General features: G+C 40.6%; 1 protein-coding gene across 17 annotated transcripts in view; it reads right to left on the reverse strand.

The window, feature by feature from the left end:
• Window positions 1-2,009: 2,009 nt before the first annotated feature.
• The window catches only part of MCF2L (MCF.2 cell line derived transforming sequence like), a 268,085-nt gene continuing 247,468 nt past the window's right edge, over window positions 2,010-22,626 (reverse strand). For 9 of the 17 annotated variants that reach the window (XM_075590656.1, XM_075590664.1, XM_075590669.1 and 6 more), the window contains 11 exons: window positions 18,253-18,345; window positions 16,027-16,105; window positions 15,519-15,585; window positions 14,685-14,812; window positions 14,335-14,427; window positions 12,359-12,433; window positions 9,165-9,245; window positions 7,571-7,698; window positions 5,835-5,947; window positions 5,147-5,250; window positions 2,010-5,034 (listed from right to left, as the gene is read on the reverse strand). In XM_075590656.1, the coding sequence (XP_075446771.1) occupies window positions 4,937-5,034; window positions 5,147-5,250; window positions 5,835-5,947; window positions 7,571-7,698; window positions 9,165-9,245; window positions 12,359-12,433; window positions 14,335-14,427; window positions 14,685-14,812; window positions 15,519-15,585; window positions 16,027-16,105; window positions 18,253-18,345 (1,059 nt within the window). In that variant the 3' untranslated portion in view covers window positions 2,010-4,936. The remainder of the gene's footprint in view (window positions 5,035-5,146; window positions 5,251-5,834; window positions 5,948-7,570; window positions 7,699-9,164; window positions 9,246-12,358; window positions 12,434-14,334; window positions 14,428-14,684; window positions 14,813-15,518; window positions 15,586-16,026; window positions 16,106-18,252; window positions 18,346-22,626) is intronic. The other 8 variants (XM_075590657.1, XM_075590662.1, XM_075590659.1 and 5 more) reach the window with 8 other exon arrangements.

Genomic DNA, 22,626 nt, shown 5'->3' on the forward strand with positions numbered 1-22,626 from the left:
TGGGAATTGTAAAGTATATGAATGGGGACAAAGGCATAGCTCAGTGGTAATTAATGTCACTGCCTTTTTTAAGAGAGTGAACCCAGTTAAAATCCCAGTGTCCTTGTGACCTCGGGTAAGTCACCTTATCTCCCTTGTGCCTCAGGCACGAAAATGAGACTGTAAATTCTACAGGGCAGGGACCCGTGCAAAAGTCTAAGTACAGCACCAACATGTTAATTGTACAAGGTTTTATTGTGCACAGGCTTTGAACACTGCTGCGGTCTCTTCATCTCATTTAAAAAAAAAAGTCCATTTGAGAGGCAGCTGATTCGGCCTTATCTACTAAGTGTTGCAAATGGTATTTCTGCATAAAATTGAGGCACAAAAATCACAAATGATATTGCGCTGTACTGGAAAAATGTGTATGTGTGTGCCGAAGAAAAAGTAGAACATGCTCAAAATCGTCCGGGGGGAGTGAGAGAGAAGAGCGGGGGGAGTGAGAGAGAAGAGCGAGGGCCTTTGTGAGAGAGAAGAGCGAGGGCCTTTGTGAGAGAGAAGAGCGAGGGCCTTTGTGAGAGAGAAGAGCGAGGGCCTTTGTGAGAGAGAAGAGCGAGGGCAGTGCGAGAGAGAAGAGCGAGGGCAGTGCGAGAGAGAAGAGCGAGGGCAGTGCGAGAGAGAAGAGCGAGGGCAGTGCGAGAGAGAAGAGCGAGGGCAGTGCGAGAGAGAAGAGCGAGGGCAGTGCGAGAGAGAAGAGCGAGGGCAGTGCGAGAGAGAAGAGCGAGGGCAGTGCGAGAGAGAAGAGCGAGGGCAGTGCGAGAGAGAAGAGCGAGGGGAGCGAGACAGAGAAAGCGAGGGGAGCGAGACAGAGAAAGCGAGGGGAGCGTGACAGAGAAAGCGAGGGGAGCGCGACAGAGAAAGCGAGGAGAGCGCGACAGAGAAAGCGAGGGGAGCGCGACAGAGAAAGCGAGGGGAGCGCGACAGAGAAAGCGAGGGGAGCGCGACAGAGAAAGCGAGGGGAGCGCGACAGAGAAAGCGAGGGGAGCGCGACAGAGAAAGCGAGGGGAGCGCGACAGTGAAAGCGAGGGGAGCGCGACAGAGAAAGCGAGGGGAGCGCGACAGAGAAAGCGAAGGGAGCGCGACAGAGAAAGCAAGGGCAGCGCGACAGAGAAAGCGAGGGCAGCGCGACAGAGAGAGCGAGGGGAGCGAGACAGAGAAAGCGAGGGCAGCGCGACAGAGAGAGCGAGGGGAGCGAGACAGAGAAAGCGAGGGCAGCGTGACAGAGAGAGCGAGGGGAGCGAGACAGAGAAAGCGAGGGGAGCGCGACAGAAAGCGAGGGGAGCGCGACAGAGAAAGCGAGGGGAGCGCGACAGAGAGAGCGAGGGGAGCGAGACAGAGAAAGCGAGGGGAGCGCGACAGAAAGCGAGGGGAGCGCGACAGAGAAAGCGAGGGGAGCGCGACAGAGAAAGCGAGGGGAGCGTGACAGAGAAAGCGAGGGGAGCGCGAGAGGCAGCAGTGAAAGAGGGGAGAATGGGAGGAGTGGCGGGGTAGTGAGAGACAGAGGGGAGTGTGAGAGAGAAAGGAGGGAGAGACGGAGAGAACATGGGGGACACAATCACAGGGCCACTAACGGAGATATATATCCTTGCACCCAACAATTAGACAATATAGATAGTCCATTTTTTTAATACAGGATTTAGAACTTGATTACTAAATATCCAAGTGTGGTTGCATGTGAATGTATAATAAATACAATGTTGTTGCAATGCTTTATTAGTATTGTTAGTATTAATAAATTAATTGTAGCAGTGAGTTTTGTCATAATGTTGACCAATTTCTGATTTAAGTCCCATAAGTTGACTATAGCTTTCGATCATTTCTTTCTTTTCCATGAATAATATACATCTATTTATACCTCAATGCTCTGTATCTTTGGCATTTCCCTGTCATAGAAAGAATTTGCCATGGTAAACAATCACAGCATGTATAACAGGACTCAGGTGGTTTAGAGAAGTCATACACCAGGGAAATAAAGCAGGACCTGCTGAAATGTATTCATCAAACCTTCATACATACAATATTTCACATTCTGTACTGAAATTTACATCGGCAGTAGAAAAACAAAGCAGATGAGATATGGTCTGTAAAGTGCAGTGACAAGTACTCATAATCACAGATATAGCAGAACGGGCTGTCAGGGAAGAAATGACAGTCTCATTTTAGCATGGCGTCTAAACAAAATACTTAAGAACAGTCAGTTATGTTACAAATCATTTACAAATAACTTACAAGTTAGAAGTACATAGTAGAGAAGCCCACATCTGTGCAAACGGCTATTTTATCACCATTGACTAAGTAACGCTATATCACAGTTATCCTATCAGCAGTGGAGGTGGGGGTAACAGATTGTCATGGGTTCCTGAAAGGCCATTTCCTTTTGGCAAGCCTTCAAACTGTAATAGTGCTTATAAACTCGCTGAAAAACAAACAGTACATATAGGAAGATTACGATGCATATAGATTTCATATCCATCAGTACACCAGTATGTCACTCATTTAGATTCAATGTGGAAGTACATTAATTTTACAGAAAATAAACAATACATTTTCTTTCAATATCTTTGCTTTAAAGGGGAGTTCTTATATTCACAAATAGTTTTTTTGCAATCTACATTTTGTCCATCTTTTTCCTTTTTAATGTGCCGTCTGTGCTTTGATTCCCAATTTGGAAGCAGCTAATCCTATTGATATGGCTCCGGCGAACAGCATGTTTAAATAAATATCAATGATTAAACACTGAATGGACTTTTTCTATGACTTAAAAATAATGGGGTCGAAATCCAAAATGTTCAGTGCTCTAAAGAAAATGCTCCCAAATTGCCCCAGATCTTTGTTTTATTATGAAATTCAAAAGTCAATGCCCGATTTAAAAGCAAAAAACAAAAACCTCAGCTCATTCTGTTCTTCTTTCCATGGCCACACTATTTACATGATTTCATCAGAATCTGACTACCTGCATAACACTCATTAACGAATTGTTACTATTCTTACATATGATTTATTTGCTTTTGCAATGGAAGGTTGAAGAAAAAAAAGGTATGTCCTAAATATATGTCCTTATAAATGTAAAAAATAAACTTTACTATTAATGCACAAGAAATCCCCCTTATCCTTGTTAAACAATCAATGTCACGTGAAGCTATTATTGCCTCGTTAGTAGTGTTAAGATTCATATTTTTGAATGGGAAATGGACTAAATGCTTTGGTAATGAGGTGATAACTTTACATCAGGTTGAATATGAAAAATAATTTCTAGCAGCAGATAACATTAATTAATCCACTTGACTTTTTAAAATAACAAATATATATACACACACAGTCTCTTTTCTTGAACATAGAAAGAAAGCAATGATTGAGATTAGCAAAATATATGCTTGGTCTGTTTTCTAAAACACGCCAAGCCCAGACATGGGGAGTTACACAAGTGTGAAAAACGCTCACAATTACTTTAAATAACACACAATGAAACAAGAATATTGAAGTAATTGGCCCTTATGCTACAAAGTGCGATAGCGCTGGTCCGGTGCCATCTCTCGGGAATCCCCATTGAAGTTAATGGGGCTTTCTGTGTGATAACGCCAGATTGGCGCTATTACAGTCTATAGAATAATGTCCATTGTCTGCAACGATGAATGAAGCTGCAGTGTTATGGGACTGCCTGTAAGTCACTAACAATATGGCATCCCATGCATGGTGATCATGATCACTCTTTGATATTCAAGTGAGCCCAATCATGCAAAATGCCGACATCTTACCATTTCCAAATTGAAGTCATTTGAGACCTGTTTCTTCTGAATATCCGATGTGGGACCAAACACAGAAAATACACTTTCACATACTCGCCGTGTTACCGGTAAACTCATATGTAACTGGACCCAATGCCTTTAAGGATCTGAGATCAGGAAAAAATGATTGTTCCTACATAATATTTAAAAAGTGCTGTATATAAATGGTTTGTTGTAGCAGTGTTAAACGTAACAAGTTTAAATGTTACAGAGTTTACTGCCAAAGTAGCCTGCAGATCAATTCATTGCTTCGCCCTTGAGGCTGCACGTTGTTATATGGTGCCAATGGTAAAAAGGTTGCTATCATACTGCGTTTTGTTTTCGCCACTGCCAGCTAACCACATTGCATGTTAGACCCATTCTTCTGCACTTACAAACGTTTGGCTTTACAGTGTGGAAAAATAACTTTGTATCAAATATTTTAACAAATTATTGTCTCATGTAAAAGTTGACATTGGTTTGTTTTACGAATCGATTACAGCCAAAAAGGACCACAAATTGGCCAGTGAGCACACAGTAAAAAAAAAAAAAAAAAGTGTAAAAGGCAAGGTACTTTACTTGTCGGGTCTCAAGCGAATGAAATTCATGTTTCTGTTTTTTTGCATCATGGCCTAAAAAGACCACGTGCCCGGGAATGCAAGACATGAAAGCAAAATGGCGAACGCCAAGTATCACGGCTATGTCATATTGAGGTACTTCATGTCCTGCAGCAGCGACACAGATCTAAGCAGCGAGGGTGAAATGCTGAAGGTGTAAACACTGTTTCCATAGCTGTAAACTGAACTCCAAATACGGTAAGTGCGGTGTTTGAAGGCAGATTTCTCTGGCACTGGATGTCTTTGTACACATTCCTCGTTAGCACCTCTAATCATTGGCTTGGTTTTGAAGCATGCATTTGATTTAGAAGTGTATGGCGAGGAGACAAAGGTATACACAAGAAATCTGTGCTTGTTTTGCTTGAACTGGGAATCTTCTTGAGCCCATTAACACTTGAAAGCTGCAAATCTCTCTGTTAGAAAGGGAAGGGCATTTTCTTTCCTTTTCCTATTCTTCCCACTGGCTTCACAGCACAGGCCAAGACAGAAGCCACATGATGCGCACTGAATTGAAGCTCAGCCTTTGATATCAGAGAAGCTGGTGCTGCTGGCATTGCAACTTTCACTGCAGCTTGAGGAGGTGCTTAAAGTGCTTGAAGCGGTACCCGATTCTGCTTTATAGCATTGGGAGACAAAGAGAGAGGGGCTAGTCAGAGGCCGTATACCACTGCATACCCCACAATACCCATAATAGGTAAACAGATTCCCAACTTCAAGACAACCTACCAGAGCTGCTTAAAGAGTGAGCAGATTTGGAGGTCCCTATGAGTGTCATGAGGTTGCTGGCAGGCACCAATCCTTCTCTGTTGGTGCTCAAATTCTTCACATACCTGCAGCAGAACTTGTAATTAACAACATGGATATCATTGTGCTCACTACCGCTCATCTTAAGACATGGGACAAACTTGGCATAGAACAAAAACAGGCTTTGATGGGGTCCATAACAAGTGCAGCTAGCAGACAACAGGATCTATTCATTCAAGTAATTACAACCATTATTATCTTTTATTTGTACGGTGATAAAATATTCCACAAAGCAGTATGATGTGGGAGGTGGGAAAACGCTGTATAACAAAATTAGTAAATACAAGTTAAGACAAACTGAGATAATAGGGAGGCGAGAGAGAGAGAGCGAGAGAGAGAGAGAGAGAGAGAGAGAGAGAGAGAGAGAGAGAGGGAGATATGCACACCTTTACTGATCTCACTAAATGAGACAGAGAGAGAGAGACAGAGAGAGAGACAGAGAGAGATGCACACCTTTATTGATCTCACTAAATGTTGGGCAGTGGCTTTAAATCATCATGCAGTAAACAAATGCAATTACACCTTTCAACTGCATACACTTGTGAACATGATGTACCATATTTGGAACTTTGTATAAATGAATGTAAAAAATACAACATTAGGCACATACCACATCCCCTCCTCTTCTTCACGGATTAACTGGACTATCTCTCCACTCTTCACAATCAGCTCATCTGAACCAGTCTTCTCGTAATCTGCCACCACAGTATATTTACCAGGAGTCTAAAATTGTGCGACAAAAATGTTATTATTCTATCCACAAAAACGGTTGTCCTCTTTTTCCAGCTAAACTGTGACATGAGGAAACATTCTGTAAAGGAAGTAACTGCAATTCTTTCCTTCAACAAATATCCTTAGAATGGAGATTAGACGCTGCTTTTGGTTAGTTTGGTTAGGCGTGTGAGGGTTAAGTTTGTGATGCATGCAAGGTGCTTGGAATAGATTATTTGGTATGTTTGTTTAATGTGTTAATAGTTACTAATAAATAAGCTGTGGTCTCTGCCCATATTCTCTTTATTGTGCGAAGGATTGTGTTTAGTGGAAGGGATAGTCCTACAAGAAAAATACTGATTCTCAGATCACTCATTAATAACTATGTTTTGGTAGTATCACAGTGAATTAGTGGATAACTGGCTTTATTGGTCTCCGGGAAAAGGTAAATTGCAATGCATTTTTGAGACATGTGGGGTGATATGTACCAAGTGTCTTAAACAGGTGAAAGGGGTATCTTTTTTACTCTACGTCATTGGGGTCAAAGTATCCAGCCAGAAAGATCGCTCCGAATGTTTCAAAGAAGCAGGCAAACAAATCCCACATGCGGGAGGTATATGGCTGTGTGCACACACTATTTATTCATGCAGGATACGGGCCTGCACTCCTAAATGTAACCGTTACCAAATAAGTGGATGCTGCTAGTGCTTCGATGCAGCATAGCTTTGTTGATAAATACTGGCCAGGACTCCTTCCCGGACAGTTTTGACGCATTGCGAGTCTTTGTCAGGGGGATGTCCAATTATACATGCACTTGCTTTATAGTCAAAAATTGAAAGAGATCAGAACCATTACATGTAATCTAAAAATACAGTTTTACACAGAAATTATCGTACTAAAGAAATACTGTCCAAGTACATGCATATTTTTAAGTCTCTTTTCTTTAAAGCTCCCAATTTCTGTATCCAATATAATTCTCGCTGCAATAAATATTTACCAAAATCTCTGCCTTGAAAATCTCTGGTGATTGATTTTCTTTATTACAATAAAATTAAGTTGTGCCGGTGGGGAATGACCAGCTAACATAAAATGTTTGGCCTTAGCATTGTTTAAATCTTTAGTATGAATAGCAAACTTACTTTGTGAAAAAAAGTCTCAAAGTTCTGTTTGTACATCCTACTGTACATAAAAACAAGAGAGAGGTACTGTAGTCTTTCTATGCTAGAGGGGAGTTCTGCCTTACCAATGTTGCAGTGCTTTTAACTCTGAGGCCTGTATTGGCCAAAGTATACTGTAAACCTATACATATTAGGAATCAGTGTACACAGCGCAATAACATTTTGTATTTATTTTAATTAACATATTACATTTGCTAGATATATCTGGGACAATATTAAGAAAATAAGTCATTTTTATTTTATGACATCATACTGTATTTTGGTCACATGAAATGCAATCCACACAGCAAAGACACTGCTAAAAAGTTTAATTTGTACGGAATATAACATTTTTATAGGCATCATGGTTAACAAACGTATAGCAAAATTTGCTTGGCCATGCAGGTGGAAACGATGTTGGCAGTCATAAAACACAACACAGCTTGTGTTATGGAGGGTTGCCCTGTGTGGTGCTTACCAGTATTTTATCTGTGGTTTCCCCTCCTTCTTCTTCTGCATCGGAAGAATTAATTGGATCATCTGCACTGGACCAACCATCATTATTTTCTTCTGAGGCATCAAGTGACTGGGATGTTCTGTTCCAGCCTAACAGTCAAACACAGAACATACAGTAGGATGAGGAGGTATGCATTCCAAGTATACGGTCAAGTGCTTTCCTTCTAACATTCTACTTTCATTGCAGAATATTGTTATATACAATTACAGCATCAGCAATGCTTTACTGGTCCATCTTGCAGCATAGGAATTCATTCATCCAAACAGTTATAGGTCTAATAATTCACAATAACTAAGAAAAATAGCAATAAAAAAACACCCAATAAGCATCTTTTTGAGAAAACACAAATCAGCTAGTGTGTATTGTGGCAATTCATTATTTCATTCATTTGTTCCCAGCATAAACACTACTAGTGTATGAATGAACTTGGTCTCCTTTAGTTATGCCTAGTAACTGTAAGAACGCAAGCACTGAAACATTCCAAATAGATACTCAGCAGCCCACATGAAATTACTTTATGAATAAAAACAAAGAGTTACATATAGCATATTAATGCAGTACTGCTAAAAATAAACCAAAGCATTGATAACATTTCAAGCATTTAAGAAGTAACATCACTCTTCACATCACAGCACACATTCTTCTTGCTCAGTATATACTGCTTTGTCTTTGTTGCAACTTGAGCTGTTCTGCCTTCTTCACATTATTATTATCTATTGCAGTTCACCTTATTATCCACAACCCCACTCTCCATCTTGGTCACTCACGGATTTAGAGACTATACACAGTATAAGGTAACAGTAGCAGTTAGTGGAGCAGGTCAGTTTAGCTGCTTCATTTTCTTTTTTGTAAGTACCACATCGGATCTAAGGTGCAGGATTTGTGAACACCTGGTGGTAAAATGACCCCCTTTTTGTATGTAGTCGGCATTTCACCTCACAGGTGAAATAATGTCCTGCCCAAGCAACAATTCTTTATTTTTAATGCAACAAGGTCATTTGTTTCTAGCAGGATAAAACATGCTTTCAAATTTGCTGAGGAACATAGCAGCAGCAGTAACTATATTGATTGACTTTTATTTAAGCGTGGTTTAAAATATACATATACTGCAGATGAAGGACAAGCCATATATAAGCAAAACATATTTAAATAAATATATGAATATTTTGATAAAGTGTAGTGCCCGTCTTTATCTGTATGGGAAAGGCACTCGACTTGGGATATAACATACTGTAAAATCAAAAATTGAATCTGTTTTTGTCCCCATAGCCATCCAGTTACGGTTCTGCTCCACATTTCTGCTCACGATTAATCTGACCATTGTTTTATTCACATCCTATGAAAATGTCTTACTATGTCATGCAGGAATAAATGTTGTCATGTTGACGTCTTTGCCATAGCAAAGTATATATAATCTATATTATCCTAAAAACTAGAAAGCAAGAAAAATTTAAATAAACCCAATGCGATTCAAACCAACACCCCAAATGCAAACTAGAAGAGAATCTACTGGGCTCCACTGCAAACCACACACGGATGCTCTTTATTCCAGTACCTCGTCGCCGCATGTCTGCTGAGGCCAGATGAGACGTACTGAGCCACCTGACCCTGGCCAGTGTTAAACCTGAATTTGTATCTGTGAAAGAACTTATGATAAGTGCTGCAAATTTACATTCCCTGCGATCATCAAATACAGTTGAATGTGCCCCTATTAGGACCAAGGGAAACTACAGTAACGGCAGCAAAATGTTTAAGAAGTCTAAGTAATTGATGTCTATTTTTTTGTGTGCAAAAAGCAGACACCTGTAAGTATAGTACTTTAGAATATATTTTTTCAAGTCCCAATATAAAGAAAAATCTCAAAGGGAATTTTCAAAGAAACCAAAGCATGATTACTGTTGCTTACGAAAGCTAAACACATTGTTAAAATGTTTCTCCTCCCCCTCCCCTGCCGCCCATCAGCTAGAATTCCACCTTTCATGCAGAGGCCCCGGAAATGTAAAACCAGGATTTAAGCTAGATGAGAGAAATGACCATGGCCTTTTTTTGGCATATGTTAAAAAATGGGATATCATAGGATATCCACAGGTATCCTTCAGCACAGGTGGCTCAAACTTTTCCTGCTTCAGCACAGCTTTTTAGGAAGACAGAGCATTTAAAAACACAAAAAGTACTGAAAAATTGTAATTTCAATCTAGTTGAAAAACCCTGTGGAAGATGCTATTTTCTTATGTATTCCTTCACATAGTAAAACCATCCAACACAGTGTGCACTCTTGATGAGCTGAAGAAATGGCTGGTGAATATAATTACTAAGAAACATGTAATTTATCTGACCCTAAAAGAAAAACATTGATATCATGTACGTGTCACGTGTGGAAGGACCTCTGGGTGTGTAACCCATACAGTTGTCTCTTGACCATTACAGCTTACCAGCTTTATCACTGCAGTTTCTAATAAGCAAGAAATAACCTGGCAATGGATTGCTGGATATCAGTATCCCCTAACCACATCAATCAGCGTGCCCGCATCCTGTCACCCTAACAGAACATGATTTCACCAATACCGACTAGTAATTATTCATTGTCGGTAGAAACATTCCGACATCACCTGAAACAAATTTTCAACCCTTTATTGTAAGGGACTAAGGGGTAAATTCTATAAACTTCGAAACAGCCGTTCTTAGACGAAAATCTCCATTGTACTCAATAAGGCTTGTAAAATGGCCATAACGGCTGCTTCAGGAGTTTAAAGAATTTCCGCCTAAGATGCTTATTCTATATCTGCTGATGTGGTCGATCATTCAGTTTTTGGACTAAATTCCCCATTGGGAAACGTAGGCCGTAAATGTCCTAATCGGAAATATAGAGTAAGCCCTTATTGAGAACCACAGAAAAAGAATTAATGTATGTAATACAGGTATTTGGTAATGTGTCATCTAATTTTAGTGCTAGTGTATAAAACAGGGAGGGGGGGGGGAAGGGGGGAAGAGAAGGAGGAATACCAATTTAGTAGTGTCTCCAGTTTTACATATGTCCTCTCAAACCTCCCTCCAAATAAATTGGGGAGAGATGCCTGGCTGAAAAAGAGCACACCTGAGGTACCCTGGGAGATATGCAGTGTATTTAAATGAGTCACATCCCACACATCCTGAAACGACTGTCCCATGTCCATTACAACTATACTGATTTGACTAGTCTGTGGCACCTAGTGACTAAAATGGTGCACTGGTGTCAGCCCCAACAGGATTAAAACTCACACAACCAGTGTAATTCAGGACAGCTGCTCTAACAGTGTGACCAAACCAGCTGCTGGTTAGCACTGCTCTCACTGTCTATTACCATATCTCCAAGGGATATCTATCTTGTTGAACTTTGACAGGGATTGTAATCTTGAAAGGACTTCAAGCACAAAGTAATATGTACAGAGGCCTATAAGTTACTGAGGCCAGGTAAGATGAAATAAAACTCAGGTTTTCTGACACACACAAGTAAAAACAAGGTGAAGCACAGTAAATAAAGCAGAAGCAGAGAAAGTAATTTAACAAAGTGACCTGATGACTTGTGTTCGTACTTCTAATCTTATAAAGGATAAAGACAGTGGGCCATATTTACTAGGCAGTGTCCTGTCATTACAGCCTATTCAAATAAATGGACTGTAAGGTGTCTTCCCATGCCAGAAGGTTTTTCATGGCAGAAAACTGCTTATTAGATATGGTTCTCTAGCCAAGGGGTGCGCAAACCTTTCTTGCTGAACCCTCCCTGGCTGCTCTCCTCCATTATCGTGCCACCCCTACCTCGGTGCGGCATCAAATGACGTAGCGGGGTCATGTGACGTCACACCACGTGAAGTCATTTGACGTCACGAGACGATGGCAACCGTGACGTCACATGACCCTGCAGCGTCATTCGGCTAGTGCACTACCCTGAGGAAGGTCCCGTTTGTGGGTCTGAAACGTTGGTGATTTGAGTCTTATTTTTCTACAACATATCTTCTACGATTCAAACCTGAGTGTTGTCTGCTGATTCCCGTGCGGACGGTATCGTATGCTTATTAATTTGTTATGGGACATGCACCTACTGCATTGTGTTACAATTGGAGTGCCGGCTGTTCTCACACACACACACACACACACACACACACACACACACACACACACACACACACACACACACACACACACACACACACACACACACACACACACACACACACACACACACACACACACACACACACACACAAAATATACATACTGGCTAAATAAATTTGTATTTTGCAAAATCCGTGGAGCCTCTACTTCTCTGTTTTGAATACATACACATACACTCAGATGTAGCAATGTTTAGTGTCCTAGGTGCCGCTGCCACGAGCGGCAGTCACGGCACAGAAGGATTAACACGGGGGGGGGGCATACAGGAGAATGGACCCCAAGGAACTTCATCGCAGCAAACACGGTCCCTGGAACCGCAGACGTTTGCTTGTTTGTCCGTGGTGCCAAGGATAGGTAGTATTGCTACATCTGTACACGTGCACGTGCGCACACACACTTCTACATGCCTTATTCTCAACTATATAACAACCTATAATGATCTATAGAATTGACAGGAGGGTGCAAATAAAAATATTCCCATTTCTCAGTGCTATCCATGATTTCATGTTAAATACTATACAGTCAGTTGCTTATTACTGTATATTAAAACATTAGCTGTGTAATAATCTTGTGTATGAAAAGGTTGCATCACTCTACCTCTTAAACCAAAGGGAGTTGGGTCACTCTTTACTTCATGGCGCTTAGCTTTTTTGTCAGGGCTGGTAGGACAAGCTGCAGAAGGATTAACAGGTAAAAACATAGAAGACAGATATTGAAGAATCGGAAAGGACAGGAAGATCATTCTGCAAATTAAATACCTTTGAGTTTATCCAAGGATGGTTAGTAGGTGTCGGTTTTCACACCCTTCATTCATTTCTTAATAGTAAAGCAGCATGTGTGGACTCAGAATAACTATATTAGTGAGGCCAGCATTTCTTATCCTCCTACAAAGGTGCACTGTTGAGTTTAAATCCTATACCCTTTGTGGGCTAGGAAAATGTTTATGCCAACATAGTGAGCCATACAGTATATGCTCTTGTACTTTTAATAACATCTTGTAAGTTCCTTATACAGATGCAAAAAAAAACATCTGTGGCATAATTTTCATACAGTTTGAGATGAAACATTTCAGTTTGGTAAGCTTTCTTGCACATGGCTTGGAGTCAGGAATTTCATAAATTTGCCAATATTGCAATCCTAACATAGTTAATACATGTGGTATATGGTTACTCATTTCTTCGTTTAATAATTCTGAGGTATGGTATATCATGGAGGAGGGAACAGATTTATCACAGCTTGAAATTTAGAACAAACTGTGGTGAATTTGGAACATAAAATTTCAAGTGCATTGTTTAGAATTCACAAAATGACATGTTAGTATATTCGGAATAATTCAAAAATATAAGCGGAATTCAAGTAACCACTTATTTCTTTACAAAATAAATCCTCAGACTACTGTGTGTTGATATTTACCATGGCAGACAGCTCTACTTCAGTAATTGTGTTTTTTTTAAGTTACTTTTCAGTGGCACATACAGTACTGAAGTTGCAATATCCAGTATGTATTACTAGTTCTTGTGTTTCTAGTAGTTGTTAATGCTTATCCACAGCCACTATAGAAATTCCAGCCAAAATACTGCCAAGATTAGATGGCAGACTCAACCAAAAGGTAAGCTCAAAGATCCATACAATATCCTCGATGTGTGTTTTTAAATAAATCAGTTCTGTACTGTAGTATTAGATAATACTTACTATGTTGAATTTTTTCACTCAATGCCATTTTTAATGTTTTAATATACTGAGCATCCTTTGATTTCTATAGCAGGATTTAGCACTTCCCCAGCAGTGCAAGAGTTTTGTAACACTTTCCTGTTTGTGATCATTTGTTGCCAATATTCCCAGCAGTTTGAGCTGCAAACTGTAACAATAGATAATGTTACCTTGGTCATATAAGAATACATTGTAGCTGCTGAGCTACACTGACTGAAGGATTGATTTGAAACTGAAAAGGCAGCCATTTAGTAAACCTCGGGAAGCAGGATTTTGCTGATCGATAACAGGAGACTGAATCAATCGGCAGTTAAGGTAATTACAGTAGTTTACAATAAAGGTAACCAAAAATGCTGCATATATATATATATATAATTTATTTTTTTTAAAGCTGCTTGGATTGCATCATTAAATTATATACTCTACATTTCATTCCAGAAAGACTCAAAGGTAAGAACATACATGATTTGTTTATACAGTAGTACAACAGAGCTGTTAGATGAATTGATACAATGATTTCATTGAATGAAGAAGTGCCAGTCATAATATGCAGAGATTAGTTAGTTGGCAGGAAGGCTCAATTAATTCTGCAAGAAATATGAATTCTGTTTAAGTAACCTCTTGCTAACCAATAACATATTACAAGATTGTGCAATGCATTGGTTGCAATGCCACCAGCAGTGAGGCATTGATTTTGCTACACCGATAGCTAGAATTTCTTGTGCTCGAGTCCAGCACACCCCCTTGCTATCTTGTACTGCTGACCACTTTGATGCAAGTAATACCGTGCGTATAGAAATAAATAACACATCTATGTACTATACTGTATCATGTTTAGTAGAATCTAGCTGGTTTCATTTTACCTTTCTGAGTTTTGAGGTTAGGAAAACCCTGCAAAGTGAAGCGCTTTTTTGACATTGCAGAGGATTCTGAGGTAGGGCTAATAACTGTGCCATCTAGAAAGGAGAGAAATACAGGTACAGAGGACAAAAGAAACAGATCCACGTGGAAGAATAAGAAAATAAAAATAGCAGCAGCAAGAACAGAAATTAAGGAACAGAACACAGACACGAGAGTAAGAGATTTGATAAGGAAGCTTGCAGCAATCCTACTGTAAAAGACCATCAGTAATATTAGATGGGTATAACATGATCTGTTCCCTTGCGTACATGTTTGTTTCTTTACCTCTTTCAGTACATGCATGGAATCTCACCTTTGCCTTTTTCCCGGTACTTTGGTAATGTTGCTACAGAGGTGGCATATCCTTCTGGACTAAGAGGCGGCTCTGCTTTACCATCCTCCTCCAGTTTCTTGATCTTCCCTGACTTGCTTCTCAAAGGACTGGAAAATGGAAGGAAGGAGACCACTCATTCCAATACATTTGTCACAACTTCAGAATTTTTATTACAGCTATCGGAAAAAAACAATGTTAGTTTAAAAACATTTCACATGTTAGGCGACGTATCCAAAGTCTCTGTCATATTACTAAATATTCTTCCAAGGTACAGATCTTAAGTTAACTATGCCTGGTGAAAGCGAGGTGATGTGTACCAACAAAATATATTTCTAATGGCCTTCAAACTATTTTCTTCCAGAGGGACTACAAAAATATTGTAATGCAATATGTTTGTCATATCCAGCAGCAAAATGTTTGTGTCCTGTATGGCTTGTTTTCATGTTAACCCAAGTCTGGGGTAGTGTCACATTAATAGTTGTAGTAGGCAAAGACAGAGACCAACTTTCTAACTCATTGATCCACTCAGGAATAAATCTAGAACTAGACATCTGATTCTATTTTCTTGCCATTTATCCATGTAAACATTATTCCAATGCCACAGAACAGAAACCTCAGACTGGTCCACTCATTAGGGAAGGAGGTATTACTACTGATACACATGACCTTCCTGTCATAAGCTGCAACATAATCACAAGATTTATTACATTAAGTGTGACAGTGTAATATGAGTCAATGGTGCAGTTCATATCTGTAACACATTGTAGCAAATTATATGACATTTGCTTGAACATGGTGCCTTCATATACATACCTGGTACTAGATGGGGTTGGCAAAGGTGAACTGTGAGTTTGATCCAGGGATCTGTGTTGACTGGCTTCTGCAGGAAAAAAATAATCCCCAATATAGATCATGCAGAGCTTATTTCCAGATTGCTGCATGATCACAACTCAAAGCAATAATTGGCTGGAAAAATTGCATAACCTCCACCAAATTGCTCAGAAATGTGGAACACTGGTGCTTCAACAAGGGCACAATTATACTTGCATTTTATACTGCCTGCAATTATTAACTTCTTTAGTGCCGCAGTATGTGTCAGTGTGTTACTCTGCAATACGTGCTGGGACCCCGTCTCTCTAAATGGGGCACATAGGATTCCATCGTTCAGACGTGGATAGGACAGTATGCAAATGTAAAGGAAATGGTTGGACTGCAGCAGATGTTTAAAACACATATCAAACAAATCTTAAAATGACAATGTTGTGCTTTCTTGACAGGAGATCTGTACAGCAGGTAGGAAATGAGAAGAGTTTTTATTTACCTCTGCATGCCTGCAGTTGGCTAGTCAGCACCTTTCTAATTGCATTTACCCATGTAGCCTTTATTTCTGGGGTTGGTGCCTATTGAAAAAGAATGTTGTTTATATGCCAGTCATTTCAATAGCAAACTAGAGCACGTTAAAACAAAAGGAAGGACTGTTGAGGGTAACATTCCATTGTTGTCCTCACCTGTTATGCATTTAACAAGAACATTTGTATTTCAAACGCAATATTAGATACAGATATATACTTCAGAAAACTGCTCCACTGTTGCATCTATTACAGTAAATACTTCTCAGTATAACACTGATTTCTGGTTAAGTTCGAACATTAATTCATTGTATTTGTACACATCTACCTTGAAATATTCTAAAATGTTTAACAACCAAAAGTACTTAACATGAGGTTGCTAAGTTTGATTTTTACTGCAGACATCAAGGACTTTCTGCTCTACCAGTCTCTTGGACTATGGCAGCAGGGCAGCACTGCACTATCGCAACACGTCCCCCATATGTGGCACTATTCTGCGGTTTACTGGGCTCATGCTCAAGTCCCTTAACATTAATATCTCTGGGGCTTCAAAACAAAGTTCTGAACAATAAGTGCCTGGGTAATACTGAAGTTTTTCTTTTAAAAAATTCACAATAGAAATATTGCCTTGTTTAAAACTTGTAAAGCTTTCACCATTAAATTAATTTTAAGAGTACGGTGTGCGCCCCCTCCCCCTCTGAAAATTTTGCACATCCCTGCCTTACTGTATATTTAAGGGCTACAGTTGTAGTGTATCTTGATCACGTTTAAATATTTTGTGATCTAAATATTTAAAATAATCAACATTGTTATTTACAATATCTAATCTGTCCACATACATATGATATATACATATGATATATATACACATATGATATATATATATATATATATATATATATATATACATATGTAGCGGTCATGTAAAATGGCTACAGTCATCTCTCCTGCTGACAGTAAGGCCTGGTAAGTTGTGGGCATGCCAGCAGTAATTATGGAGGTTTGCCCTCACACCCTGGTGGGGTGCCATGTGTATGGATGGGAGTGGTCACATGCTCTGACTCCATGGTTAGTGATGTCAGAGGTGTGTCAGCTTCCAGAGTGTACATAAGGCACAGCACTGTGTCTAAAAGTTAGTCCTGTCCTGAGTTCTGCTAAGTTCTGTAGTTCTATCTGAGACCTGAGTTCAGAGCAGTTCTGCCAAGTTCAAGTTCAAGTAGTCAAGACAGTTATGTTCTAATAGCTGCAGTAGGAGTCTGTGTCCAGGGACCTGCCGCAGAATAAAGATATCCCGGCTGGGATAGGGAATCCCTGATCAAGGTGACATACCTTTTAAAGGGAAGCACGGGCACCATGATGGGCTAGAGACACCCCATTGTGGAGGGCAACTAGCCCACCGTATCAATAAAGATGAAGCTGATCACAGAAACCCTCGTGTGTAAGAGTCAAGTGATTGCACAGGGGGCTGCACCACCGAGGAGTTCCTCACCAGGACCATCCCCAAGTGACCGAAGGGACCCTGATGAGGTGGAGGCGCTGCACTGGAACTAGGTAGGACTCAGCACACTACCTCAGCTGCCTGTCTGGACGGGTCCTCCCCACACACCATCATGCGGGAGACTCAGGAGTCCTGTTGCCAACAGGTGCACCACCAGACACTACCACACTGTAATGGGGACCGGTTAGACCACAGGGGCCAATGTGAGATTGGGTGGGTCAGGCCGGGCCAGAAACACCGTTACATATATATATATATATATATATATATATATATATATATATATATATATATATATACACACACACACACACACACACACACACACACACACACACACACACACACACACACACACACACCGAGATTATATGTCCCTTTATACAAAGGTGCCACAGGGATCGGTTAGCAGAACACTTAAGAACACCTAAGACATTGAATAAAATGTGGATCCATATGCCTTGTAATCCAGGGAGAACACATGCAATAAGTCTCTCTGGAATTCTGTGTTTGAAATCCACACACTTTCTCCTGTAACTTTGCAAAGCACTCTTTGATCACAGTACAGCTGTTGCATGGATTTGTCTGAATGCTCTTACATTCCTTTTAACGATCATGTTTTATTAAGTGTATTTTTATTTGAAAGAAACACATGCTTAATAGCCTCCTGTGGAAGGTTAACTACAGAAAGCTCAATTACCTGAACAATGTAAACTTCTTCCCTTGCATTGTACCAGATTTCAAATTTCTTATTGTCGCCTTTTACATTCTCTGTTATTCCAACAGCAGTCATCTGTGAAACAAAAAAGCAGAAGTGAACATTATCCCCATTATAGTAGAGACCGTATTTATGCATTAACTTTACAGTTTGGTTCGATCTCATTATAGAATACACCGATACTCCATTATGTTTGTTGTCATGGTAACCAGGAATTACTAATTAGAAGCATTTAAAAAAAGAAGGGATAGACAGCACTCAAATAAATGCTAGAGAATAAATGCAGGCTGCCAAGGGAACACGGAGGGCCCTCCAAAATACTAGCAAGGAACAAAATAGGGGGTTCCAGCACTCACTGAGTATCAAAAATACCAAACGTAGGGATATGCCAAATAGAAAAAGTAAATTATAGAAGCACAAGATATAACAATTGGGACTATGTCCTACATGTGAGCAGCAAGATAGCACACAAAATGACCCTAAATGCAAAAGTGCAGGGGAAGGGAGAAAGGGGAAGGGAGAAAGTCAAGGAAAACCACAAAGGGAACGTATGGAGGAGGGGGGGTTGTTGGGGAGAGAAGAGGGACATTAGGGGGGCAATGTTTAGGGGGAACGACTCCTTCCTCAGGCCCGTTCCATTTATATATATATAGTGTTGCTTACACATTCAATTTTTTCCCCCATTACCTAAAGATGCAGCCACAAGTATCTGAACACTTGCCTTGGAAAATCTAGGGCAATTTCCCCCCGGGGGAGGGGGGATGAGACGACATGTGCCGGCAGCGGGGAGATATGTACCAACAGGGGGGAAGGGGCGGGGAAATGTGCCGGCAGTGAGGTGACATGCCACAGCAGCACGGAGAGATGTGTCGGCAGCAGAGGGGGGGTGGGGAGGGGGTGGGGACATGTTCTGGCAGTGGGGGGAGACACACACACAGACACACACAGACAGACAGACAAATCTCACCCCGCACTACATCCAGCAGCTGGGGGAGGGGGGGGGGGGGGCGGGGAGATGTATTCAATATTACATTCCCGACACAAAAGATAGTAATAATAATAAGACTACTTGGTAAGCAAGAGCTTATATGTTTGGATAATTTAACCCAGAAATAAAGGCGAGTATGGAGTGTTAGGGATGACCCACATCATCATATGCGTGATATGGTTGGGTTTTATGGGACTGGAAGTACTCCAGTACTAATAGTGCAGTGAAACATGGACGCTCTGAAAACGCTTCTATCCTGCTCCTCAGTAGAGATGGGCAATTTTTTTGGGCAGATTTGGATCTGCTTTAGATCGGCGGGTTCCTTTGGGCCGCAGATTAGTATTCACCTTTTGCAGTCTTTTTTTGTTATATATATAGATCCTTGAGAAAGTCACCTAGAGTGACGAAACGCGTTGGACGTCATCACGTAGCAGCGCAGCAACGCAGTGATGCGGGCACGTCTTGTGCGAAGCAACCAGGAAGCAACCAGGATCACTTGTTCCATCACATCTGGGGATAGAGACACCCGTCTTCATATATACATCCGGTGCCGCTGCAAAGACTCAGATGCTGGAAGCCTCATCTCAAACTGAGGTCTGACACGTAGGAAGTGATTTTGTGCCACAGGAGGGAATTGATTTTTCAGCATCAGAACAACACCAGTTTAACCGGAACGCACGCTGAGGTCTATTCTGTGTTTCAACAGATGTAACAGGTCTGTCACCAGCACACCCACATCACCATTGAGAAGGGACATTCTCTAGTGGGTGTTTACTGTTCCTTACTGGGCTATCATCAGCCATATGGACTGTCATTGACATTCACCACTGTTGGCCTTTTTCCCCCATATTATCTTGCTTGCTTGCTCCACATCCCCTTCCATATGTCACTTGCTTATTGCTGCTATCTGCTTGTACTAGACATATTATTGCTTTTTAATCACACCAGTTTACTACTAGTCTTTTTGGCTACTCTGGTCATTTAATAAAATGCAATCATATGGAAATGGCACTTCTTTTTCTCCTGTTTACTGTTTACAGTTAGTCAGGCTTGACCACACAGAAGCTTCGCCTATTCCGTACAGACTGACCCTATGCTATAATCAATTGATGCTCACATTATTCACTTGCTACACTTATTTAATGCTTTTTTTACACTACACATATATAGAATTAATTTGCACATTTTAACACTATCATTCACTCACTACCGCTACTAATTGTTTCTGTGTTTTATATATATATATATATATATATATATATATATATATATATATATATATATATATATATATATATATATATATATACATACACACAGTAGAGGCAACTCTTATTCGAACAAAAACCAGTGGCAATTCCCCAAAAAACCCAGGAAACACCCAGGTACATTCTGAATACATGCCTTAAAGTTTCCTTAAACTAGCCCCAGCATTTCTGCATTGATTAATGGCCTATCAGATTAACAGCGGAGGTCCCTGGCAGTCCCATTCAAACTGAATTGGACTGCCAGGGATCCCTGCTGTGTTAATCCTATGGGTCGTTAGTCAATGCAGAAATGCCTTAAACGTGCCTCAAACTAGCCCAGCACATACCCAGCACATACCCAGAATGTAACCCGGCTAGTTTACGGCAAATGTTAGAATAAACGTTGCCTCTACTGTATATAGGTTTTATATATATATTTGTAGCATCGCCGGAAGAAGAGATCAGTGTGTCTCGAAAGCTCGCACAAATAAAAGCATTTCGTTAGCCACAGAATGGTATCGTCTATTTATTTTTTGATTATTGAAGCTCGGCTAACACGGTACTGATACATATATATATATATACTGATACATATATATATATATATATATAATCCAAAATGAATAGACAATACCGTTCTGTGGCTAACAAAATGCTTTTATTTGTGCAAGCTTTTGAGATACAGGATTTACTTAAAAACAGTGTCTCTAGGAATGTTATCTGTGTTTGTCCCTCCCCCGTGTGTAGATGCGATTTATGGCTAGAGGTGTTAAATGGTCCCTGAATGTTAGTGATGTAAGAGTGTGTGTCTATGTAAATATAAATGAATAAAGAGCCCACAGTGTATACAGTGCTTTACAAAAGGTGTGTGTGGAGTGGGAGTGTATATTAATGGTGTGGGTAGGTGTGGAAATGTGAGAGATAGTGTTGCATTACTAAAAGTGTGTGTAGATACTATCTGGTCCCTATTGGTATATAGGGATGGAATAACATGGAGTATTTGTATGTGTAAGAGACAGCTGTGTGTGCATACATATAGCGCAGTATGTATAGACATGGCCTTTAGTACTCATGGGAAGAGAGTTCACTTGTGTCAGTAATGACTCATAAAATTTCGGTCTCTGTTTAGGCCACCGCGAAGTGTCCCGAACAGTTGCATAAATTGGTATTCATACAACTGTCTCTCTTTCGGTGTTTTAAGATTACCTTTGAGTATAGCCACCATCAGATCATTCATCTTCTGGCCAGAGTCAGAGAAATGTTCGCCAACAGGACTGTCTCTTGTTCCACGTGTGATGCTGTGGCGATGCAGGTTCATTCTCTTGTTTAGCCCCTGTCCCGTCTCACCTATGTAGTAGCAGCCCCCTGGGCATTTCATGCACATGATGAGGTACACAACATTGCTGGAGGAACAGGTGAACCTTCCTCTGATTTTGTACTCCAGATTCCTGTGTGGTATTTGTATTGTGTCCGCTGTGTGGAGCATTGCGCAGGTTTTACGCCCTGGCATGGTCTCGTTCCGCATTCAGTTGTACTACTGAATACTTTACTTCTCACCATAATTTTCTTGAGATTATGAGGTTGTCTGTATGATAATAAGGGTGTTTCAGGGAAGACCTGTTGCAGTCTTGTATCTTCCTGGAGGATGGGTTGTAGTTCGCTGGCGATCTTGCGTAGGGCTTCTAGGTGTGGGTTATATGTGACCACCAAAGGTACCCCTGTCGCTTGTCTCTTTCTGTTTGTATTCAAGGAGATCACTTATTGGTATTCTGGTGGCTTTGTGAATTTGCTGGTGTGTGTCGGGTGGAAGCTGTTGTCCCTCAAATAGCTGGCTCTGTCTGTAGGTTTGCGGTATACAGAAGTCTGTAGTTGGTTGTTCTTTATGGTGATGGTGGTATCTAGGAAATATACTTCGTCTGGGGAATGGGTGAGTTTGAGGTTGATGATCGGGTGGAACGTTTTGAAGTTCTAATGGAACTGTAGGAGGTCCTGTTCGCCAGAGGTCCAAATCAGGAGGATGTCATCGATATAGCAAAGGTATGTAAGGGGTTTCAAGTGACATGTGGAAAGAAAGTCACTTTCCAGTTTTGCGCAGAACAGATTGACATACTGTGGCGCCAT

This window comes from Ascaphus truei, chromosome 3 (assembly GCF_040206685.1).
Source record: "Ascaphus truei isolate aAscTru1 chromosome 3, aAscTru1.hap1, whole genome shotgun sequence".
Classification (NCBI taxonomy): domain Eukaryota; kingdom Metazoa; phylum Chordata; class Amphibia; order Anura; family Ascaphidae; genus Ascaphus; species Ascaphus truei.